This window comes from Haliotis rufescens, unplaced genomic scaffold (assembly GCF_023055435.1).
Source record: "Haliotis rufescens isolate VD_foot unplaced genomic scaffold, xgHalRufe1.0.p SCAF_5, whole genome shotgun sequence".
Taxonomy (NCBI): Eukaryota; Metazoa; Mollusca; class Gastropoda; order Lepetellida; family Haliotidae; genus Haliotis; species Haliotis rufescens.
Window position 1 is genome coordinate 36,987,611 of NW_025964223.1, and position 27,340 is coordinate 37,014,950.

Consider the following 27,340-nt stretch of genomic DNA (forward strand, 5'->3'; position numbering starts at 1 on the left):
TATGTACGACAGATATATTTTCCCCGAATTTAATTGCCCATAATTAAGTGTGCATATAACAAGTGCGTATTATACGCGAATAAATAAGTCTAGTGTACATTAATCAATCGGAAGGGGGGCTAATTGGGATTGTTCACTAGCCAATATATTAGCAAATATCGCCGTGGGCGTTTATTAGAGCGGGGCGCTTATTACGTCGAATACGGTAATTATACTTTGCATTTATGTCTCAGAAATGACTGTTGATAAGACGGCCTCACTGAACACGTTGAATAGCGGAAATACCAACTTGAATATAAAACCAATCAACTATCTATTTCCACATTACGGTTACTGAGAACAATATGTTATCCAAAATCTAGAAATTACATAATGGACATCCGGTAGTATTACCATTGCTTGGGTGAGGTCTTCCACTTTGATGACATCTACTTCGTAAACAGAATAAACATTGATATAAGCATTGTTTTAAGGAAAACACTATTGCTTTTTAGGAAGTACTTACTACTCAGCGCTATTGAGCGGTGTTATTTGCTATTTGTTTTGATAACTTGGCCTTGGAGCGGGGGATCCAATAGCTAAATAGGGCCATAAATCAGTCAAATTTTTTTTTACACAGAAATAAGTGGATTGTTATAAAAGCACATATGTCTGTACTGTTAAATTATATGTAAGTAGATAGTGAGAAAATTTCAACATTCCGTCCATATGTATAATTTGAAAGGCGACTGGAAAAATCTCAGCTCTCTTTTATGATTAAAACCCACATCAGCCCCCCCCCCCCCCCCCAAACACACACACACACACTGAGGACAATTCATTAATGTTGTTTTACGTATATACTTTTTATCGTAAAGAAACACATAACGCATGCGACCCATATTATGGCCAAGAGGGAATATTGCTATACCGCGAGATAGCGATAGAGCGAGAAAAAGAGAAAGCGAGAAAGCGATAAAGCGAGAAAGCGATGTCCCCTCTCGGCCACCATACTGAAGTGGTGCCTTTTACTATTTAGGAATTTTAACAGTTTTTCCTGTTTCCATGGCGACAAGTTTGACTTTTGACTATGTTCATAGTGGTGTGTTTGTCCGGACCATATTTCTAAGACTAATAAATATTCTTTCATAACACTTTGCACATGCAAAGTCAAGGTTGTCAAATGGTGCCATTTGCTACATAGGGGTGTTTATAGTTTATTTATTTTCTATTTCCATGGCAACAAGTTTTACTTTGACTCTGTTCATAGTTTCATAGTTGTGTTTGATCGGGGGCGGTCAGGTAGCTCAGTGGTTAAAGCATTCGTTGTCACACCGAAGACCCGGTTTCTATTCCTGATATGGGTACAATGTGTGAAGCCCATTTCTGGTATCCCCCACCATGATATTGCTGGAATATTGCCAAACCATACTCACTCACTCACTTGTGTTTGATCAGACCATATCTCTTTAACTGATAGGTAGTCTTTCTTGAAAAAGACCAGGTTGTCAACTGGTGCCTATCGCTATTTGGCGATTTTTATCCCCTCAACGAAGTGGAAGGGGCATATAGGAATGAGTGCTGTCCGTCTGTCACATTTCGTTTCTGGAGCAGAACTAAAAAAACATGAGAGATATTTTAACCAAACTTGGCACATAGATAGGTCTACTGGTGAACTGGTGCCATGGCAACAAGTTTGATTTTGACTCTGTTCATAGTGGTGTGTACCTGTCATAGAAATACAAAGTTCTGAATCCCAATACCATGGTATTGTTTTATTAGATAGGAATTAACTCATTTAGTTGGACAGTCAGATGATTTGTTCTTTCCAATTTGTAGGGGCTGGGGGATCTGTCATCTGTTGATGACTCTTGTCATTGTTTCAGGAGGAGGGGTTCCGCCCCGGGGGAGCCAGTCTGCACAGCCTGATGACACCACACGGACCTGATGCTGAGTGCTTTGAAAAGACCTCCAATGCTGAACTCAAACCTGAGAAAATAGCCACTGGGACAATGGTAACTCTGCAACATGTAGGGTGTAGTTGTTGTGTCATTCTACCAGTAACTTCCTGTATGGAGAGTGTTGTTGTGTCATTCTACCAGTAACTTCCTGTATGGAGATTGTCGTTGTTGTGTCATTCTACCAGTAACTTCCTGTATGGAGGGTGTAGTTGTTGTGTCATTCTACCAGTAACTTCCTGTATGGAGGGTGTAGTTGTTGTGTCATTCTACCAGTAACTTCCTGAATGGAGATTGTGGTTGTGTCTTTCTACCAGTAACTTCCTGTATGGAGATTGTGGTGGTTGTGTCATTCTACCAGTAACTTCCTGTATGGAGGGTGTTGTTGTGTCATTCTACCAGTAACTTCCTGTATGGAGGGTGTTGTTGTTGTCATTCTACCAGTAACTTCCTGTATGGAGATTGTGGTTGTGTCATTCTACCAGTAACTTCCTGTATGGAGGGTGTTGTTGTTGTCATTCTACCAGTAACTTCCTGTATGGAGGGTGTAGTTGTTGTGTCATTCTACCAGTAACTTCCTGTATGGAGATTGTCGTTGTTGTGTCATTCTACCAGTAACTTCCTGTATGGAGGGTGTAGTTGTTGTGTCATTCTACCAGTAACTTCCTGTATGGAGGGTGTAGTTGTTGTGTCATTCTACCAGTAACTTCCTGAATGGAGATTGTGGTTGTGTCTTTCTACCAGTAACTTCCTGTATGGAGATTGTGGTGGTTGTGTCATTCTACCAGTAACTTCCTGTATGGAGGGTGTTGTTGTGTCATTCTACCAGTAACTTCCTGTATGGAGGGTGTTGTTGTTGTCATTCTACCAGTAACTTCCTGTATGGAGATTGTGGTTGTGTCATTCTACCAGTAACTTCCTGTATGGAGGGTGTTGTTGTTGTCATTCTACCAGTAACTTCCTGTATGGAGGGTGTAGTTGTTGTGTCATTCTACCAGTAACTTCCTGTATGGAGATTGTCGTTGTTGTGTCATTCTACCAGTAACTTCCTGTATGGAGGGTGTAGTTGTTGTGTCATTCTACCAGTAACTTCCTGTATGGAGGGTGTAGTTGTTGTGTCATTCTACCAGTAACTTCCTGAATGGAGATTGTGGTTGTGTCTTTCTACCAGTAACTTCCTGTATGGAGATTGTGGTGGTTGTGTCATTCTACCAGTAACTTCCTGTATGGAGGGTGTTGTTGTGTCATTCTACCAGTAACTTCCTGTATGGAGGGTGTTGTTGTTGTCATTCTACCAGTAACTTCCTGTATGGAGATTGTGGTTGTGTCATTCTACCAGTAACTTCCTGTATGGAGGGTGAAGTTGTTGTCATTCTACCAGTAACTTCCTGTATGGAGGGTGTTGTTGTGTCATTCTACCAGTAACTTCCTGTATGGAGGGTGTTGTTGTTGTCATTCTACCAGTAACTTCCTGTATGGAGATTGTAGTTGTGTCATTCTACCAGTAACTTCCTGTATGGAGATTGTGGTTGTGTCATTCTACCAGTAACTTCCTGTATGGAGATTGTGGTTGTGTCATTCTACCAGTAACTTCCTGTATGGAGGGTGTTGTTGTGTCATTCTACCAGTAACTTCCTGTATGGAGGGTGTAGTTGTTGTGTCATTCTACCAGTAACTTCCTGTATGGAGGGTGTAGTTGTTGTGTCATTCTACCAGTAACTTCCTGAATGGAGATTGTGGTTGTGTCTTTCTACCAGTAACTTCCTGTATGGAGATTGTGGTGGTTGTGTCATTCTACCAGTAACTTCCTGTATGGAGGGTGTTGTTGTGTCATTCTACCAGTAACTTCCTGTATGGAGGGTGTTGTTGTTGTCATTCTACCAGTAACTTCCTGTATGGAGATTGTGGTTGTGTCATTCTACCAGTAACTTCCTGTATGGAGGGTGTTGTTGTTGTCATTCTACCAGTAACTTCCTGTATGGAGGGTGTAGTTGTTGTGTCATTCTACCAGTAACTTCCTGTATGGAGATTGTCGTTGTTGTGTCATTCTACCAGTAACTTCCTGTATGGAGGGTGTAGTTGTTGTGTCATTCTACCAGTAACTTCCTGTATGGAGGGTGTAGTTGTTGTGTCATTCTACCAGTAACTTCCTGAATGGAGATTGTGGTTGTGTCTTTCTACCAGTAACTTCCTGTATGGAGATTGTGGTGGTTGTGTCATTCTACCAGTAACTTCCTGTATGGAGGGTGTTGTTGTGTCATTCTACCAGTAACTTCCTGTATGGAGGGTGTTGTTGTTGTCATTCTACCAGTAACTTCCTGTATGGAGATTGTGGTTGTGTCATTCTACCAGTAACTTCCTGTATGGAGGGTGAAGTTGTTGTCATTCTACCAGTAACTTCCTGTATGGAGGGTGTTGTTGTGTCATTCTACCAGTAACTTCCTGTATGGAGGGTGTTGTTGTTGTCATTCTACCAGTAACTTCCTGTATGGAGATTGTAGTTGTGTCATTCTACCAGTAACTTCCTGTATGGAGATTGTGGTTGTGTCATTCTACCAGTAACTTCCTGTATGGAGATTGTGGTTGTGTCATTCTACCAGTAACTTCCTGTATGGAGGGTGTTGTTGTGTCATTCTACCAGTAACTTCCTGTATGGAGGGTGTTGTTGTTGTCATTCTACCAGTAACTTCCTGTATGGAGGGTGTAGTTGTTGTGTCATTCTACCAGTAACTTCCTGTATGGAGGGTGTAGTTGTGTCATTCTACCAGTAACTTCCTGTATGGAGATTGTGGTTGTGTCATTCTACCAGTAACTTCCTGTATGGAGGGTGAAGTTGTTGTCATTCTACCAGTAACTTCCTGTATGGAGGGTGTTGTTGTGTCATTCTACCAGTAACTTCCTGTATGGAGATTGTGGTTGTGTCATTCTACCAGTAACTTCCTGTATGGAGATTGTGGTTGTGTCATTCTACCAGTAACTTCCTGTATGGAGGGTGTAGTTGTTGTCATTCTACCAGTAACTTCCTGTATGGAGATTGTGGTTGTGTCATTCTACCAGTAACTTCCTGTATGGAGATTGTGGTTGTGTCATTCTACCAGTAACTTCCTGTATGGAGATTGTGGTTGTGTCATTCTACCAGTAACTTCCTGTATGGAGGGTGTAGTTGTTGTCATTCTACCAGTAACTTCCTGTATGGAGGGTGTAGTTGTGTCATTCTACCAGTAACTTCCTGTATGGAGAGTGTAGTTGTGTCATTCTACCAGTAACTTCCTGTATGGAGATTGTGGTTGTTGCCATTCTACCAGTAACTTCCTGTTTGGAGATTGTGGTTGTGTCATTCTACCAGTAACTTCCTGTATGGAGGGTGTAGTTGTTGTGTCATTCTACCAGTAACTTCCTGTATGGAGATTATGGTTGTGTCATTCTACCAGTAACTTCCTGTATGGAGATTGTGGTTGTTGCCATTCTACCAGTAACTTCCTGTTTGGAGATTGTGGTTGTGTCATTCTACCAGTAACTTCCTGTATGGAGGGTGTAGTTGTTGTGTCATTCTACCAGTAACTTCCTGTATGGAGATTGTGGTTGTGTCATTCTACCAGTAACTTCCTGTATGGAGGGTGTTGTTGTGTCATTCTACCAGTAACTTCCTGTATGGAGGGTGTAGTTGTTGTCATTCTACCAGTAACTTCCTGTATGGAGATTGTGGTTGTGTCATTCTACCAGTAACTTCCTGTATGGAGGGTGTTGTTGTGTCATTCTACCAGTAACTTCCTGTATGGAGGGTGTAGTTGTTGTCATTCTACCAGTAACTTCCTGTATGGAGGGTGTTGTTGTGTCATTCTACCAGTAACTTCCTGTATGGAGGGTGTTGTTGTGTCATTCTACCAGTAACTTCCTGTATGGAGGGTGTAGTTGTTGTCATTCTACCAGTAACTTCCTGTATGGAGATTGTGGTTGTGTCATTCTACCAGTAACTTCCTGTATGGAGATTGTGGTTGTGTCATTCTACCAGTAACTTCCTGTATGGAGGGTGTTGTTGTGTCATTCTACCAGTAACTTCCTGTATGGAGATTGTGGTTGTGTCTTTCTACCAGTAACTTCCTGTATGGAGATTGAAGTTGTGTCATTCTACCAGTAACTTCCTGTATGGAGATTGTGGTTGTGTCATTCTACCAGTAACTTCCTGTATGGAGGGTGTAGTTGTTGTGTCATTCTACCAGTAACTTCCTGTATGGAGATTGTGGTTGTGTCATTCTACCAGTAACTTCCTGTATGGAGGGTGTTGTTGTGTCATTCTACCAGTAACTTCCTGTATGGAGATTGTGGTTGTGTCATTCTACCAGTAACTTCCTGTATGGAGGGTGTTGTTGTGTCATTCTACCAGTAACTTCCTGTATGGAGGTTTTGGTTGTGTCTTTCTACCAGTAACTTCCTGTATGGAGATTGTGGTTGTGTCATTCTACCAGTAACTTCCTGTATGGAGATTATGGTTTTGTCATTCTACCAGTAACTTCCTGTATGGAGATTGTGGTTGTGTATGGAGGGTGTAGTTGTGTCATTCTACCAGTCTGGCCTCAACCAAGAAATCATTAGTTGTTAATGTGGCAGTTTGGTATCTATACCATAGAAGCACCAACTGAATATGTTTTTTTGTTGACGTGACATCATGTGTGGATGACTGGCCCTTTGCAAGGTATGAGTGTTGTCCTGCTGTAGATAACGTCTGCATATAGATGTCATAGCGACTGATTTACAACAACCATTGTTTGAATGAACAGAGAGAGAGAGAAACAGAGACAGATTATATATATATATATATATATATATATATATATATAGTCTTTTCGATGTATATATCTACCTGTATAAAGTAAATTTGTATATACCGCAAGCCGTCTCCAAGTTGTCACTTCCTGCTGAGAAGCATACACCAACCCCTTGCATATACGAGTATGCAAATTATTCATTAGCAACATCACGTGTGTCTGCGACGTACATGTCCAAGCCATTATTAGAGATGACAAATACGCAGACATAAAATTTGTTCATGAACATGCATGTCAAGGAGACATTTTCATGAATATGTATTCAAAGATGCATTATTTGATTTCATAATAATTTTGTTATTATTGAACTATAAATGAAGCACAGTTACTTATTTCTGCAAGTACGAGGGGTGTTCATTAAAGATTTCCCCTGACCCACTTCCGATGGACCGAGTGGAATGAAACTTGGCATAGGTATTAGTCTTTCTCCACATAGGAACCACCAAGAGTTACACACTTCTCCCATCGTTTTATGCAACTATGGAGACCTCGCTTGTAAAAGCCCTCATTTTGCATCTCAAACAAGGACTTGACTTCAGAAATCAGTGTTTCATCATCTGTGAAACGTTTTCCCTTAAAAAATGACGTCATGGTTGGAAAGAGGTGGAAGTCAGATGGTGCAAGGTCAGGAGAGTAAGGAGGATGTGGAAGGATTTCATAGCCACAGGACTGCGCTTCTGTCTGGACAACATGAGAGTTGTGTACTGGAGCATTGTCTTGCAGGAGACAGACACCCTTGGTCAGCATGCCACACCTCTTAAGCTTGATAGCGTCCCGCAATTTCCGCAGCAGTGAAGCATAATAAGCTCCTGTAATTGTGGTACCCTTTGCCAAGAAATCCATCATCACTACTCCCAAAACACCGTGAGCATGACCTTGCTGAACAACACATTAACATGGAATGATATGTCCACTAAGCAAAGCACTCAACGAACACATTCACATTCACATGGGATAATATGTCCACTAGACACAGCACTCAACGAACTCATTCACATGGAATATGTCCACTAAACACAGCACTCAACGAACTCATTCACATTGAATGATATGTCCACTAAACACAGCACTCAACGAACTCATTCACATTGAATGATATGTCCACTAAACACAGCACTCAACGAACTCATTCACATGGAATGATATGTCCACTAAACACTGCTCTCAACGAACACATTCACATGGAATGATATGTCCACTAAACACAGCACTCAACGAACACATTCACATGGAATGATATGTCCACTAAACACAGCACTCAACGAACTCATTCACATGGAATGATATGTCCACTAAACACAGCACTCAACGAACTCATTCACATGGAATGATATGTCCGCTAAACACAGCACTCAACGAACACATTCACATGGAATGATATGTCCACTAAACACTACTCTCAACGAACACATTCACATGGAATGATATGTCCACTAAACACAGCACTCAACGAACACATTCACATGGAATGATATGTCCACTAAACACAGCACTCAACGAACACATTCACATGGAATGATATGTCCACTAAACACAGCACTCAACGAACACATTCACATGGAATGATGACATGTTAACCTGAAACAACACTTCTATGCAGGTGATGGGAAACAGCAGAAGACTTTCACTTTCTAGACAAACTCTAGACATGTACAGTGGAGCCCCAAGTTCTTCCGGCAGCTAAGAGAGGGCCAACCTCGAGTATTGCATGTCAGATCAATCTGACTCAATCATCATATTTATGTTCCTCATAAAGTCAGATCAGTCACACCGTGAGCATGACCTTGCCTGCAGAGGGTTGGACACGTGCCTTCTTTGGGGGTGGTGACTCCACATGCTTCCATTGCATCGACTGAACTTTAGTCTCAGGATCATAGTAATGGACCCATGTTTCATCCTGTGTGATAATCCTGTCAAAAAAGTTTGCCTGTTTTTTTTGGCACATGTCCAAAAGATCCTTTGAGCAATTGACTGGAAAGGTGTGAGCAACATGGGAATCCATCGTGCAGACACCTTATGCAGGTTCAAATTGTCATGGATGATTTTTTCCACAGACCCTACACTGATCTTGACATCTTGTGCTAACTGGCGACCAGTTATACGTCGGTCTGCCAAAATGGCGGTCTCCACTTGATGGATAGTGTCCTCATCAATGGCTGAATGGGGGCGACCAGGAATGGCAGCTGTTTCCACAGATGTCCGACCACACTTGAACTGGCGATGCCAGTGTTTAACAACGTCATATGATGGGGCATCTTACCCATAAGTTGCTTTCATTTCATCGAAAGTTTCTTTTGGTGTGCGACCTTTCAAATATAAAAACCTAATCACTGCTCGGTATTCTACTGGCTCCATTGTCACACCCTACTCGATCATAACACCTGTGAAAGTGGTAAGATTAATAGTTCGGTGCTGCAAATTCAGACATAACCCATAGATACATGTATCATTACACATGTGAAATTTCAACCAAATATGATAACCCTAAGTGGTTTAGGGGAAATCTTTAATGAACACCCCTCGTAAATAAAGTTGAAAATTACTACTGAGACGTTTTGTTTGTTTTTCAATATTTTGTTTTGATAGATTCAGGAACTAAGTTGGTCTAGTTGTAATGATTTCCATTCTGTGTAATATTGCAGGCGTTCATGTTTGAGTCATCATACAGTATGGCTGTGACAGAATGGGGAAACAAGAACAAAGTAGACCCCAAGTATTATCAGTGTTGGCAGACTCTACAGAAACACTTCAACTCAAACTGGAAACCTGATGGTAAGTCTTGCCATGCTAAGAGGTTTACTGTATAATTGTAACGGTAGTTTCAGCTTGGCTGAACTGAAAATTAAAGTGAGCTTATGTAGTGGCACATTGCCAATCTATTGAAAACTTTTCAAAAGTTAAACATGCCACCATGGCAGCCATTTTGAAAATGTCTTTTTGTAACCATAGCACAGCCAGTTTTGAATAGAGCATGAATTGTGCACATTCACATTCACATGGGATGATGTGTCCACTAAACACAGCACTCAACAACACATTCACATGGGATGATGTGTCCACTAAACACAGCACTCAACAAACACATTCACATTCACATGGGATAATATGTCCACTAGACACAGCACTCAACGAACTCATTCACATGGAATATGTCCACTAAACACAGCACTCAACGAACTCATTCACATTGAATGATATGTCCACTAAACACAGCACTCAACGAACTCATTCACATGGAATGATATGTCCACTAAACACAGCACTCAACGAACTCATTCACATGGAATGATATGTCCACTAAACACAGCACTCAACGAACTCATTCACATGGAATGATATGTCCACTAAACACAGCACTCAACGAACTCATTCACATTGAATGATATGTCCACTAAACACAGCACTCAACGAACTCATTCACATGGAATGATATGTCCACTAAACACTGCTCTCAACGAACACATTCACATGGAATGATATGTCCACTAAACACAGCACTCAACGAACACATTCACATGGAATGATATGTCCACTAAACACAGCACTCAACGAACTCATTCACATGGAATGATATGTCCACTAAACACAGCACTCAACGAACTCATTCACATGGAATGATATGTCCACTAAACACAGCACTCAACGAACACATTCACATGGAATGATATGTCCACTAAACACTACTCTCAACGAACACATTCACATGGAATGATATGTCCACTAAACACAGCACTCAACGAACACATTCACATGGAATGAAATGTCCACTAAACACAGCACTCAACGAACACATTCACATGGAATGATATGTCCACTAAACACAGCACTCAACGAACACATTCACATGGAATGATGACATGTTAACCTGAAACAACACTTCTATGCAGGTGATGGGAAACAGCAGAAGACTTTCACTTTCTAGACAAACTCTAGACATGTACAGTGGAGCCCCAAGTTCTTCCGGCAGCTAAGAGAGGGCCAACCTCGAGTATTGCATGTCAGATCAATCTGACTCAATCATCATATTTATGTTCCTCATAAAGTCAGATCAGTCTGACCCTGTAGACAAGTGTGTTCTTGATAAAGTCAGATCAATCCACTCTCTTTAAAATCTGATCTTAGTTCTCGCTACTGCTAAACAAAGATCTGAAGACATCCCATTACAGGTCACGTCAGTAGGACCTGTCATCTGACCAATTCCTGATTTAAATGAGATTGGATCAATCTGACTCTGTAGACATGTGTGTTATGGCTGAAGTCAGATCAGTCGGACTGTAGATGTGTGTTCTTGATGAAGTCAGTTTAATCTGACTTTGTAGACGTGGTGTGCTTATTAAAGTCAGATCTGTGTGACTCTGTGTTCTTGATGAGTGTAAGTCCTGGGTTCAGGATTTATGTTGCACAGGTGATGGCATCCCAGTGGAGCTTTGCTACAACACCATTTTGTTCTGACTTCTGAAGGGATTGTACCATGGAGAAAAGATTCTCCAAGTGGCTCTATCTGACCAGCAGTACTGGCATTACAGGGAAGGTTACCTGTAGAACATTAAGAGATGTGTTAGGTATGTGCTAACTAGTGCATACCTAACACCGCTGCCATAAAGTTGCCAGGTCAGAGTTCCAGTAGCTTTTTTTCTATGACCTATTTGAATTGGCATGTTTTGATAAAGAAATATTTATCTACACTTTGAAATGTTTGTGGATATTTTTACAAGTGCTGTATGTATTTGTCATTTTTAAAGATGCCCCCTCAAACACGGGTGCACAAGAATAGTTGTAACATTATGCTGCTGATGTAATTTAATGGGATGAATGTGTTGATAGTCAGCTATCTAACAGTGCCATGCAACAACTTGCATTGATGATGTGAAACCTGAAACTGACACTTGACAGGACTATGTTTACATACAGCCACAATATGGACAACTGGATACTTGGACTGACTGGGGAAAATGGGTTCAGTGTTTGTGTGGTGAAACAGATACTAGTATTTATCAAGTGTAGATGTGATGCTGCTATGTTGTGCTCTGCTGGAAGTGGGTGTTGGGACAGGGTTACTTGGGTGCAGCTACTGTCATTGCTGTGATCGCTCATGCATGTTTGGGGTTGTAGTGTTGGAATCTTACACCTTCATATATTGCTTACCATTTACAGGTACAGTGTGAACTTTGTTGGGGATGGTGTTTGCTCATGTTTGATTTTGCTTGGGTGTAACAGAAGTAATTAATATGAAATTTCTGTTTCAATGACTTTATTAATGAAACACAGGAAACATCTACAGCTGTAGGTTTTGTTGTTTATAAGGTGTCAGAAATGGTTGGATCAATCTCATTAATATCACTATCACTATCGCTAAACAAAAATCTGAGGTCAACCCATTACGGGTCAGGTCAGAACGACCTTTTATCTGACCAATCAAAGTGTCCCTTACCTGATCATGAAAGTGACAGTCGGAATGCGTTTTCTAATCATGCAACCTCAAACGTTAACACAGGATATTCCGAACGACAGTTACGGTCCGTATGACTGATTCCATCAAATTTATAGTCTATCTCTCACTTCAATGGGATAAAACTTTGAACAGAAGAGGCGTTGCACAGTACGTGGGAAGTAGCTTAAATGGAAGTCACCAGGTTGAAATGAGTGCCGTAAAGCTCGAGAAAGCTGCTTTCTAACTGGCTGATGTCGTCTTCTTGTTAGTCATTTCAGTGGTTGGTCAAAGTTCGCGAAAGGTTGTTCTGACGTGACCCGTAATGGGATGTCCTCAGATCTTTATTTAGCGGCAACGAGAGCTTAGATCTGATTTTAATGAGATTGAGGTTGGATCAGAGACTTGGCAAACTGGGAAACCATATACCAGGTCAACAAGACATGTGAATATTTAACTCACAAAGAAAGTTACATCTTCTCACTTTCATCTGGCTCCTGTAGCAGGGTCTGGTTGACATGTTGACATTCACAATGCACAGATGATCAGCAGTAGTGTGTTACAGGGTCTGGTTGACATGTTGACATTCACAATGCACAGATGATCAGCAGTAGTGTGTTACAGGGTCTGTATCTTATGTGGATGTCCGTAACCTTTCCAGTAATACATACAAGTTATATGTTTTCAAGATATAACAACACTCCAATGTGGTTTTTAGAGTTATGCAGTCATATATAATGCTAATTGTCACGTGTAGGTTTGTGGATGATGTGTACAATGCTTGGAATGGAGGCTCCTTATGATACCCAAATATGTGTTTGCTATGCATGCAAATTGATATATTGTACATATCAAAAGGATGTATTACAGCTATTATTCAGATCTCTTACATCTGGATTAACTAAGAAATGATATATTGCTGATAGTTGTACAAACTTTATCAGATGGTGGACATGCTTCCCTCTGTACATGAAGCTACACATCACATGGTGGACATGCTTCCCTCTGTAGATGAAGCTACACATCACATGGTGGACATGCTTCCCTCTGTACATGAAGCTACACATCACATGGTGGATATGCTTCTCTCTGTACATGAAGCTACACATCAGATGGTGGACATGCTTCCCTCTGTACATGAAGCTACACATCACATGGTGGACATGCTTCCCTCTGTACATGAAGCTACACATCACATGGTGGATATGCTTCCCTCTGTACATGAAGCTACACATCACATGGTGGATATGCTTCCCTCTGTACATGAAGCTACACATCACATGGTGGATATGCTTCCCTCTGTACATGAAGCTACACATCACATGGTGGACATGCTTCCCTCTGTACATGAAGCTACACATCACATGGTGGATATGCTTCCCTCTGTACATGAAGCTACACATCACATGGTGGACATGCTTCCCTATATCAGATGGACATGCTTCCCTCCATCAGATGGTGGACATGCTTCCCTCTGTACATGAAGCTACACATCACATGGTGGACATGCTTCCCTCCATCAGATGGACATATTTCCCTCCATCAGATGGTGGATATGCTTCCCTCTGTACATGAAGCTACACATCACATGGTGGACATGGTTCCCTCCATCAGTTGGACATGTTTCCCTCCATCAGATGTGGACATGCTTCCCTCCATCAGATGGTAGATATGCTTCCCTCTGTACATGAAGCTACACATCACATGGTGGACATGCTTCCCTCCATCAGATGGTGGATATGCTTCCCTCTGTACATGAAGCTACACATCACATGGTGGACATGCTTCCCTCCATCAGATGGTGGATATGCTTCCCTCTGTACATGAAGCTACACATCAGATGGTGGACATGCTTCCCTCCATCAGATGGTGGATATGCTTCTCTCTGTACATGAAGCTACACATCAGATGGTGGACATGCTTCCCTCTGTACATGAAGCTACACATCAGATGGTGGACATGCTTCCCTCCATCAGATGGTAGATATGCTTCCCTCCATCAGATGGTAGATATGCTTCCCTCTGTACATGAAGCTACACATCACATGGTGGACATGCTTCCCTCCATCAGATGGTGGATATGCTTCCCTCTGTACATGAAGCTACACATCACATGGTGGACATGCTTCCCTCCATCAGATGGTGGATATGCTTCCCTCCATCAGATGGTGGATATGCTTCCCTCTGTACATGAAGCTACACATCAGATGGTGGACATGCTTCCCTCCATCAAATGGTGGATATGCTTCTCTCTGTACATGAAGCTACACATCAGATGGTGGACATGCTTCCCTCTGTACATGAAGCTACACATCAGATGGTGGACATGCTTCCCTTTGTAGATGCAGCTACCCATCATATGTTGGATATGCTTCCCTCCATCAGATGGTGGACATGCTTCCCTCCATCAGATGGTGGATATGCTTCCCTCCATCAGATGGTGGACATGTTTCCCTCCATCAGATGGTGGACATGCTTCCCTTCATCAGATGGTGGATATGTTTCCCTCCATCAGATGGTGGACATGCTTCCCTCCATCAGATGGTGGACATGCTTCCCTCCATCAGATGGTGGACATGCTTCCCTCCATCAGATGGTGGACATACTTCCCTCCATCAGATGGTGGACATGCTTCCCTCCATCAGATGGTGGACATGCTTCCCTCCATCAGATGGTGGACATGCTTCCCTCCATCAGATGGTGGACATGCTTCCATCTGTAGGTGAAGCTACACATCAGATGGACATGCTTCCCTCCATTAGATAGTGGACATGCTTCCCAGCTATGTTCATGTTCACTTGAGGTGCCCTCGTGAACTGACAGTTCCTATTTGATCCAGTAATCCATTAATCCAGTATGACATGGCACTGTGTAGTGAAGGGGACAAATGTGTTGCCATGGTGTTATCCTGTCTTACTTGCTATTAAGGCCTGACCCATTTCTGTTTTCATTACAGATGAGCAAAAAAGCTATGGGGCAGGCCTGATAGTGAGAGCATGGTTTTAGTGCCAGACAAATGCAGTTGTTGTTGGTGGTGCACAAAGCAATAATGTGATAATATAATACTCTATTTGATAGATGTTAATCTCAGCATTAAGTGATCGAGCAATCATATTCAGTACTTTAGTCTCATCATACTGACCAGATGTCACTCCACATCGCTGTGTAAGAATTAAGTGCCATGTCTCTTAAGTGCTTCCACTCAAAGGGTCCCATGTTATGGTGTTAACAAGTGAAGCCATGTTTCTCTCAAGTGCCTCTAAACTTGTGCGATTGAGGGACTAAATACTGAAAATCTTTAGTTCAATCAATTACCTGACAATCTGTGCCTTATATATATACACTGTTATTATTGATACACATTAGTGGTATTTTTTAAATGATTGTTTTGGCGTTTTCTCATAAGCTATTTTGTTATTCAAGATGCAAATATAAAGATCTGACAATAAAGTCTTAATCCTGGTAACTGTTTGTATGTTGTATGTAAAATACATTGTATGCACTACAGTGCAGTATCATGGGGAAATGAGTGAGTTTTACGCTGCTTTTAGCAATATTTAAGCAATATCACGGCGGGGGACACCAGAAATGGGCTTCACACATTGTACCCATGTTGGGAATTGAACCCGGGTCTTCAGTGTGACGAGCGAACGCTTTAACTACTAGGCTACCCAACCGCCCCTGGGACATGAAGCAAGGTGAGCTACAGAGCACCCGATGCTGCAGACTGATATATTTTGCTGAACATATGTCCTACTTTTACACCTGATATGTCCATTATGCACATTTGGTCTCTCTTCGACAGAGTACTAAGGACAATAAAGGACATGATCATACTGTCATAGTGCGTCATTTGCTCTATTATTCCTAAACAGAACCTGATCAAATGTATCAACTTGAGTGTTTCCTCCAGTCTCAGCAATGTGTTTTGGCATGTGAAATAAAAACTTGTGAAACAGACCCTGTTTACATGCCTTTTTACAGACAGACAGTAAGAAATGAATGTGCCAAACAAGTTCAGCAAATGCTTCAGACTGATATTATTGAGACAAATGAATCTGAATGGAGATCTCCCATTGTCATGCTCCGCAAGAAAAATGGAAGTTACCACTTCGCCATAGACTGCAGGAAGTTGAATGCATAGTTCTTTTCAGTTCTTGATTGTGCTAGTGGCTTTTAGCAAAATCAATTAAGTGCTAAAATCAAACATAAATCTGCCTTCATCTGTCAGGAGGGCGTGTTTTGAGTGGAATCATCAACCCTTTGGTTTTCAAAAACGCCCCAATGGCATTTCCAGCCACTATTTCTAAATCACTGCGTGAAATGAACTGTAAATATGTGTATGTGGATGGTAGCGCACAGCAAAACATTTAGTTCACCTGATTTGCGTCTTCAATTAATTGGGAGAAGCGGGTTTTACATTGAAGCCCAGCAAATGCAGATTTTGTAGACTCTCCAGATGGACTCTCCAACTCAAAGAATATGATTTCATCATTGGACATCAAGCTGGTAAGAAAAATGAAAATGCAGATGCTCTCTCTCGGAGACATTATTGCCAGACCCAGCAAGTCATAGATGTTGTGGAGATGCCTGCTGACAACTCTACAGTTGCTACAACAGTTAGTTCTGAATCAGCACACTGCTTCCTTCAGCCACAGCACACCCCTGAACACCTCTCTGTCACCTTCACCTAGGTACAGAAAAAGCCAGTTGTTGCAATGTCAGAAACTGAGGATGACATAAAAGTGAAAGACAAACAAAGGCAGTGTCCAGACTTTCAAGCTATATTTACTTACAAGGAGAAATGTGAGATTGCTGCTGACTACAGAGAAAGCCCAACCAAATTTTGTAGTAGTATGTTATTCTTGATGGTACTCTTTATCATTTCTTCCAAATGAAACATATGGGATCCACACCTAACCACAGATCGCTGTTCAAAAGGCTGATAAGCAAAACCTCTCCATTTCCTACCATTACTCCAAAGTAGGTGGATGCCATCTAGGACTCGATTCTATCCATCTTCCCGAGGCAAGAGCGTTTACTAGCCTTTTTATCAAAGTCTTGTTTCCACCCTTGCCACACCAGGCCCACTTTCCTGTGCTAAATATGATTGGTCTATTGCACCAACGTTTCACAAAATCAACATCCACAACTGGTACACCTTCGTATGAAAGGGATTTACCGCTGCCTGTCTTTGTTGACACGAATATGTCTTTTTTTATCTTTTAAACCCCCCAATGATTGCCTATGTTTTTGTGTCAGGGATGAAATCGCGAATGTTTTTGTTACCTGATCAGCTAGGTCGTCGCCTATGGTAGTCGCCATCTTTGTGAAGCGAGGTAAGAACAGTGATCTGATTGGATATAACATTTTCACTACAAGGGGCGCAACTCGTGATCTGCGCTAAGTGGCGCCTGTGTCTGGAGCCAAGAAATGTGGACTTGATGTGGCAATGGTAGACACTAGCCTTTAATATAGGCTATTAGACACGCTTGCCTGGGAAAGATGGATGCTCTCAGGAATCGGCTATTTCAAAAGTACTCCTGGCCAGGTATGCATCAAGATATCGACAAATACATCCAGACATATGAAGACTAAGCGACCAACTCATCCATCTCGAGCACCAATGGTTCCCATGCCTATGGAAGACGCATTCGCCAGGCTTCATGTAGACATTCTTGGGCCCCTCCCAAAGTCTGCAATAGGAAACAAGCAGATATTGTTAACAATCGACTCATACTCTAGGTGGACATGAAGAGTCAAGAAGCCACTAAAGTTGCACATCTTCTCTTCAATGAAGTCTTTACACGATATGGAGCCCTCAGGAGTCTGATAAGATTGCCTAAAGTACAAATCCCATGTCCACGCCAACCGCCTAAAGCCATTCACCCAAAGACCTCTCACCATGTCTCACCAACAAAATGGATGTTCAAGTCTAAACAGATCAGTCCCACCATCCAGTGATCACCAGGATACTCGGCAACCAATTGATCCTCAAGTTCAAACTGATCTACTTGACAGCACAACCAGATATTCTGTATCATGTAGAAAAAATCCTGAAGATGAAATTCTACAGAGTAAAGAAGGTATACCTTGTGAAGTGGATAGGTTACCCTGCATTCTGGGAACCAGGGGAAAACATCCCCGATGAGTACCTCAAAGAGGTCCACATAAACTTAACTTCCACTGGTGCCAGAAGAAATCGGAAATATTCAAGTAGCCCAAACGAGATCAAGCCTAGATATTTCCAAATAAAGTCTTTCAAATTCTAATGCTCGCATCCTTTACATCTATTTTATTCTTTGCACATATTTCTTGGGTTTCTCTTCTTTATCGTTTCCCTGGAACATGATGCGACTTAGCCTCAAGCAACATTGTAACAATGTTCTAGTGCTGGATGGTTGTATGAGACGTCACATCTTCACAACCTATTACCATCTAATCCACATTTATCTGTCTCCAGGATTGTCATCTCTACTTGGTAGCATCTATTTGGACATGTCTTCCTTGGCTCATCAACTGGTGCTAATGGAATAATCCAGCGCATTAATAATGGTGCCAGCTGGTCAAGTACAATTTGGTCATGAATATTAGCTTCACATATATGAAGTCGATATTCCATCTCCAGTCAATATTCCAAATATCAAAGGATGTCACAGAAATAATAAACGTCCAATCTAGTCAACGTCAACGCAATCAAGACCTGAAGTGCATCATTGTTCACCGCCACTCAGGTGAACATCATGCTTCCTATATCTTAACTGCCAAGTGACCAACGAAGCTAACGGCCCCATCCTACCATTGGTAAACAGTTTGACTGTTTGGCACAACTACATATGATGACGTTCAAATACTCGACCAACACATTAATGTACTGTTCAAAACCAGTGCAAGGATAGCCAAGACTTTTATACAGTGCTCCTGAAATATATATGTGTACAGAGAATCATTGTTTCACAATGCCCTTCAGGGTATACAAATGAGTCATTAAGTCTCCTCGACTGGCTACATCAAGCTTCATTTAATAAGTTTCAAGAAACTGCTATATCACCATCCTACGTCTCAACTCACCAAATAGAACTAGCTTCACTTGAACATAAGCTTGAGCAGTTCAAGCTAGGTGTACAGGATTTAGTGAAAGGCAAAATTTCACCTCTTCTTGTCACTCCTCATATGTGCAACAAACTATTAATCGTGTTCAACATACACTTAGAAGTAACTTCCACGGTTTTTCATTGTTGCATTCTAACCCAAATTTTATGTTTATTATAAATCATGGTAAATTTGTCTTTGCAAGATCATCTTCCAATAAAGTGTATATTTCAGTTAAGTTTCTGATTTCAGCAAATCCCAAAATATATGATTTGTGTGGCATAAACTCCCTATTATCATGCCACACAACTGCTTGATCTGGCATCTTACGTTGCTATATCCATAGACAAACACTATTGTGTTATGCTCAGCAAACAGTTGAACAACACTACATGGTATGGTTCTCATGTGTGTCACTGCTCCTTCACACACCCGCTTCACACTCATGTAAAGCAGCTTTTTTCAATAATCAAATCGACAAAATTAAGTAAGCCTGTAACGTTCGTGTTATTCCCAAATAACTCCTGTGGCTATCGTTTATCACTTACAACTTCTATCCTTAACATGTCCTACGGGTCAAAGAATCATAAAAGTCTGTCCTTTTTGCATAATACACATACCATGCCTCTCCCCATTGAGTACATTATATTATTTATTGCTAATAGTGTAAAAATGGCAACAACTGTGCTTCAAACCCTTACGGAATCATTTTGGATGGTCAATTCCTCCAAATTTGACAGGGTTTTCTTTATTGCTTTTGTATCATTATCCTTGTCTGCCTTTTCAGTAACTGCTATGCTATACATGTTTTGTAAAGTGCGTACTCCAACTGCTGCCTTGTATTTAGTAACTCAAGCAGCACCCGTCCAATCAGACATCCTATCGTTTGAGAATCAGTATCCTACTTCAACATCCCAGTCCCCACTTTTACCTATTGCCACGACGTTTTTTTGAAAATATACCCATGATAATATCATTTGTTTGCTTAATATTGTTCCTCGTCATTTTGTACAAATGATACAAAAGGACGTCCTGTCATACCTACGTAGTGCTGGAACTATCTACATGCTCCTGTGCCAGCTGGTCCCCATCATGTCATTATCTCTGTGTCCATCCTACTGGCTTATCAAAGGACCATCGAATAGTTGTAACCTAAGAATTCAGGGACTCTGTGCACGTAAATTATTCATTGATTGGTCAATGTTTCAAAGAGAAAACAGAATAACCACTCAAGTATTACTGGGCATAATCCCCATTTCCATAAGACAACGTCTCAATATTCAATGTATCATAGCTCGATCATTTTCTGCAAATGTTTTAATTGTCCATCATAACATGTATGAGGTACTGGGTTCTGATACTTCAGTATACACTCTTGAAAAAAAGAAACGCACAGGTAGATTTTTAGTAAAAAAAATTGTACCTAATAAAGTCGATATATCTATTTTAATATCATAGACACAAATATTGGAGCTCGAAAGTCACATGTCGTCCTTGTACAAAGGCATTGAAAACTGTTCATTGTATGTCACATAAGGCCACAAGGTTGCGCTGAACTCTGTATCTCGTGTGAACGCCCCGGGCAGCAATCACGGCTTTGCATCTCCTCGGTACTGACTGGATAAGTGTACAAATTCTGTCCTGCGCCATTCTGCTTGTAACGCAGTTGTGGGGGTGTCTGCGGCGTGTTCTGACGTTGACGTACACGTCGATCGAGTTCATCCCCGAGGTGTTTGATTGGGTTCAGATCTGGAGATATCGACGGCCAGGGCAAAACGCTGATGTTGGCATTATGAAGGTAGTCTACCGTGACACGAGCTGTATGCGGTGGAGCCTTATCCTGTTGAAACAGCTCCCTCTGGCGGTCAATGATTGGAAGAAGGTGAGGTTGAAGAATCTGATTCATGTAGGGATTTGCTTTCAAATGTCCCCCAACCACAGCTAAGTCAGATCTAGTGGTGTAGGATATGGCCCCCCACACCATGACACTTCCGCCACCGAAATTGTCGAATTGTAGATTTTATTTTCGTCATGTTGCTTGTTTCGATTCGGTTGTCATCAATATCAGTGACCATACTCTCGTTGTAACACGAGGTCGGTTGTACAGTATTTAGTTGCTAATCACGTGACTCTGATGCCACATATATGCACTATAAACAAGCAGACGACCTATTTCTTCTACCCAAAGGTTTAATCGGATCGTTGCAATCGAAATGTAGACGACTCACTGAAATGGTGTTTATGTTATGTTATGTTATGTTATGTTATGTTATGTTATGTTATGTTATGTTATGTTATGTTATGTTATGTTATGTTATGTTATGCATACTCAAGGACGTCTCTAGTTTAATTTGATTTAAGTCGAGACCGGGAAGGATAATATCTACAATAGTTGATTCACCGCACGCAGAACTTCCAGTCGTGACCGGAAAGCAGAATATCGACGATATTTGATTCACCGCACACCGCATGCAAAACTTCGGCAAAATCTTCCGATTGCGGAACAAAATTACTGCAAGAAAAACGATCTGGCCCTGAGTGTATCTATATACTTAAGATTTTTTAGTTGAGTATGATTTTCATGTCAGATTCAGCTTGTTCAGCAAGTACATTTATAACAGATTTTAATAACGTTTCATCTACAAAAGAGTACATTGGATTTGAACAAACTTCTTTTAGTCATATTTTCAAATTCAATTCGTGTCTAATGCTGGGCATATATTAAGTTTCTTTGTACTTGTGATGAATTGACTACGCAGAGAACCTACGAGGGTGGATTTATAAGGTCTGAGCAGAGACCATATAATAGATGGTATGAAATTAAGACTAAGAGACATAGGAAACCCTGTGCTCTTCCATTAAAACGATACGCCAGTGTGCAAATCAGTCATTGACATGGCTGCAATTCACGAGTGTCGCTTTGAACTCCTTCATCACCACCTCATCCTCCTGATCTGTCTCCGTCAGACTTCCATCTGTTCCCAAACATTAAGAAATCTTTAGCTAGACCCCGTTTTGACTCGAACGATGACGCCGTAGCAGCTCTGAAGAACCTTCTGCACATAACTCAGAACTGATCAATCAACCCTTAATAATAAAAAATATTCTCTAACCTTAATTTTCAGGCCTCTTGAAGCAAATTCTATCCCTGAATCTCCGTGCGTAACAACACTTACTAGTAGTAGTTGTAGTAGTAGTAGTTAGTAGTAGTAGTAGTTAATTCAAAGGTCCAGGTACAGAGTCAGATAGCACACTCCCTACAGACACACTGACGGAGAGTCAGATACAGTAGCACACTCCACACACACACACACTGACGGAGAGTCAGATAAAGTAGCACACAGCACAGACACACTGACGGAGAGTCAGATAAAGTGAGCACAGACACACTGACGGAGAGACAGATACAGTAGCACAATCCCTACAGACACACTGACGGAGAGTCAGATACAGTAGCACACTCCACACACACACACACACACACACACACACACACACACACACACACACACACACACACACACACACACACACACACACACACACACACACACACACACACACACACACACACACACACACACTCACTCACTCACTCACTCACTCACTGACGGAGAGTCAGATACAGTAGCACACAGCACAGACACACTGACGGAGAGTCAGATAAAGTAGCACACTCCATGCAGACACACTGACGGAGAGTCAGATACAGTAGCACACTCCACACACACACACACACACACACACACACACACACACACACACACACACACACACACACACACACACACAGACGGAGAGTCAGATACAGTAGCACACTCCACACACACACACACACACACACACAAACACACACACACTGACGGAGAGTCAGATACAGTAGCACACTCCACACAAACACACACACACTGACGGAGAGTCAGCTACAGTAGCACACAGCACAGACACACTGACGGAGAGTCAGATACAGTAGCACACTCCATTCAGACACACTGACGGAGAGTCAGATACAGTAGCACGCTCCACACAAACACACACACACTGACGGAGAGTCAGATACAGTAGCACACTCCACACAAACACACACACACTGACGGAGAGTCAGATAAAGTAGCACACTCCATACAGACACACTGACGGAGAGTCAGATACAGTAGCACACTCCACACACACACACACACACACACACACACACACACACACACACACACACACACACACACACACACACACACACACACACACACACTCACACTGATGGAGAGTCAGATACAGTAGCACACTACACACACACACACACTGACGGAGAGTCAGCTACAGTAGCACACAGCACAGACACACTGACGGAGAGTCAGATACAGTAGCACACTCCATTCAGACACACTGACGGAGAGTCAGATACAGTAGCACACAGCACAGACACACTGACGGAGAGTCAGATACAAGAGCACACAGCAGAGACACACTGACGGAGAGTCAGATACAGTAGCACACTCTATACAGACACACTGACGGAGAGTCAGATACAGTAGCACACAGCACAGACACACTGACGGAGAGTCATATACAGTAGCACACTCCCTATAGACGAATGACGGAGAGTCAGATACAGTAGCACACTCCACACACACACACACACACACACACACACACACACACACACACACACACACACACACACACACACTCACGGAGAGTCAGATACAGTAGCACACTCCCTACAGACACAGTGACGGAGAGTCAGATACAGTAGTACACTCCATACACACACACTGACGGAGAGTCAGATACAGTAGCACACAGCACAGACACACTGACGGAGAGTCAGATACAGTAGCACAGTCCACACACACACACACACACTGTCGGAGAGTCAGATACAGTAGCACACTCTATACAGACACACTGACGGAGAGTCAGATACAGTAGCACACAGCACAGACACACTGACGTAGAGTCAGATACAGTAGCACACAGCACAGACACACTGACGGAGAGTCAGATACAGTAGCACACTCCATACAGACACAATGACGGAGAGTCAGATACAGTAGCACACAGCACAGACACACTGACGGAGAGTCAGATAAAGTAGCACACTCCCTACAGACGCAATGACGGAGAGTCAGATACAGTAGCACATTCCACACACACACACACACACTGACGGAGAGTCAGATAAAGTAGCACCCTCCATACAGACACACTGACGGAGAGTCAGATGCAGTAGCACACTCCACACACACACAGACACACTGACGAAGAGTCAGATACAGTAGCACACTCCCTACAGACACAGTGACGGAGAGTCAGATACAGTAGTACACTCCTTACACACACACTGACGGAGAGTCAGATAGAGTAGCACACAGCACAGACACACTGACGGAGAGTCAGATACAGTAGCACACACACACACACACACTGACGGAGAGTCAGATACAGTAGCACACTGCACAGACACACTGACGGAGAGTCAGATACAGTAGCACACTCCACACACACACACACACTGACGGAGAGTCAGATAAAGTAGCACACTCCATACAGACACACTGACGGAGAGTCAGATACAATAGCACACTCCACACACACACACACACACACACACACACACACACACACACACACACACACACACACACACACACACACACACACACACACACACACACACACACACACACTGACGGAGAGTCAGATAAAGTAGCACACAGCACACACACACTGACGGAGAGTCAGATAAAGTAGCACACTCCACACACACACACGAACACACACACACACACACACACACACACACACATACACACACACACACACACACAGAGCATAATTTGGAGTAGGTATATCTTAAAGAAAGGTCATGGGATGAGCTTAATTTATATGGTGACCTCAAGTACCAGCATTTTCTATATCTGAAACCCAAGACAAAGTTTTACTAAGTGAGTGAGTGAGTATGGTTTTACGCCGCTTTTAGCAATATTTCAGCAATATCACGGCGGGGGACACCAGAAATGGGCTTCACACATTGTACCCATGTCGGGAATCGAACCCTGGTCTTCGGCGTGACGAGCGAAGTTTTACTAAGAGTAACTCCCAAGCATTTGCAACATGAAACTAATTCCAATAGCTTCCCTTGATAATTCCATTTTCCACTTCTTGCCAGGATGTCCCCTTTCTTAAAAGCTACAACTGTTGTGTTATTCAAGTTAATAGGTAGTTGATTGTTGCAGCGATATTGTTCTAGGGCCCCAATTTGTCCCTGTAATCCAGCAACCGTGTCAGAAATAAAAATAACATCATCAGTGAAAAGGAACAAATGTATTATGTCTGGATGCAACTAGATACCGTAACCACAGGATGCTTCCATTTCCTGTGCCAACTCATTAATAAACATCGAAAATAAGTAGGGGATGAGTACACAACCTTGGTGAACACCGATGCTACATTCAAACAAATCTGAATAAAGATTATTGTATTTTACACATGAACGGACATTAGAATAAATAGTCTCGATACATTTGGTCATTTTGGAAGAGACATCCCGTCTCTGCAGTACATTCCACAATTTACTTCGAACTGAACCAACATATGTTTTATCACGCTTGTTTTCATATTGAAAAAAACACACTGTTTTTATGAGGTTATATATGTAGCGTGTGTACTAGTTAATTCGTGAATGGGTGCTATAGAACTTTAGCGTAAGTATGTTGTTTTCATGTAGACTGACTCCTATAACTGGAAGTATATTAACTTATCCTTATTGAAGCCACATTGCTGCCCATGGCTCTGAGGAATTGTCGAAGTTATTCTTCATTGTTTTGTGCTCAACAACTATTTATGATATATACTCACACGCAAAAGAAACGCAAGTCGAGTATGCAGTATACATAGGGCAAGATTGACAAAAATTTGACTGAAGACAGTTTAATGGATTAAAAGGCAGATGACATAATTGTTTTTTTCAAATGTTAAGGGCTTCGGGTCAATGCCCCAAATGTCAGTCAATACCACCATTAGCATTGATCACTGCCACACATCTCCTGTACATTGAGTGGATCAGACGATTTGTGAAGACCCTAGGGATCCTCCTGCACACATCCAGAGCAGCTGTGCGTAGTTCGTCGGCAGTTGTAGGGACTGGGCGCACATTGTGCAGACGCCTTTGAACCTCATCCCACAAATGTTCGATGGGGTTCAGATCAGGGCTGAGGGATGGCCACAGTGGAACACGGATGTTGTGTTGTTGCAGAAAGTCCGTGGTAGCTCTGGCAACATGGGGACGAGCGTTGTCCTGCTGGAAATGTGTTGTTGATGTTGTGCAAAAAATGGAACAACGTGGGGTCTGATCACTTGGTCGATATACCGCTGAGCAGTGATGCCGTGTCCCCGACCTTGACCAACATTCACAAAGCACATGGGTCCAAGTCTCGCATTAAGTGCAATCCCTGCCCATATCATGACGCTAGGTCCACCCCATGGATCCCTTTCCACAACGTTTCTGTCAGCGAAACGATCACCTCGACGCCGCCAAATTCAGACACTTCCGTCTGCATGGGGGACACAAAGGCGACTTTTATCAGAGAAGATAACACGCCTCCACTCACGATGACGCCAATTGCGATGACCCTGTGCCCACTGAAGTCGTGCTTGTCGATGCCGTGGTTGGAGAACAGGACGACGTGCTGGTCGGCGACATCTGAGGTTGTTGGAACGGAGACGTCGGATCACACTGTCCCGGCTAATGTGTCGATTATGAGTTCCTATGGTCTGTCGAGCACTTTCACTTGCAGTTAGGAACGGATGTCGCTGGTGTTGACGGGTAATCTGCCGATCTTGTCGAGGTGTGGTGACCCTAGGACGACCGCTCCAAGGAAGGTCATCTGTGGTCTGTGTAGCATTGTATCGATGCAGGAGACGGTAAATTGTGCTTGTGTTACCTTTGAAATGACGGGCAACATCTTGGACAGACTCTCCAGCTTCCAAACGTCCGATAGCCTGGTTTCTCTGAATTTGATTTAGGCGGGGCTTCCAAAATGCAACCAAAAATATTGA

At 42.3% G+C, this 27,340-nt stretch overlaps 2 protein-coding genes across 10 annotated transcripts in view; both read left to right on the plus strand.

Annotated features, from left to right (window-relative positions):
• The window catches only part of LOC124118530 (homogentisate 1,2-dioxygenase-like), a 49,523-nt gene extending 33,867 nt beyond the window's left edge, over positions 1–15,656 (plus strand). The window contains exons 14-16 of the mRNA XM_048384432.1: positions 1,866–1,994; positions 9,406–9,535; positions 10,651–15,656. Of these exons, the coding sequence (XP_048240389.1) occupies positions 1,866–1,994; positions 9,406–9,535; positions 10,651–10,685 (294 nt within the window). The 3' untranslated portion in view covers positions 10,686–15,656. The remainder of the gene's footprint in view (positions 1–1,865; positions 1,995–9,405; positions 9,536–10,650) is intronic.
• On the plus strand, positions 13,203–15,656 carry LOC124118519. Of its 9 annotated transcripts, XM_048384435.1 has the most exons (6): positions 13,203–13,606; positions 13,656–13,746; positions 14,109–14,170; positions 14,265–14,392; positions 14,461–14,516; positions 14,585–15,656. In XM_048384435.1, exons 1-6 carry the CDS (start codon positions 13,203–13,205, stop codon positions 14,954–14,956), a joined length of 1,113 nt encoding a protein of 370 aa, XP_048240392.1. In that variant the 3' UTR covers positions 14,957–15,656. The 9 variants fall into 9 exon arrangements, with proteins under 9 accessions (XP_048240392.1, XP_048240390.1, XP_048240391.1 ...); XM_048384433.1 differs by having other exon boundaries at positions 14,265–14,516; XM_048384434.1 differs by having other exon boundaries at positions 14,461–15,656.
• Positions 15,657–27,340: the final 11,684 nt, after the last annotated feature.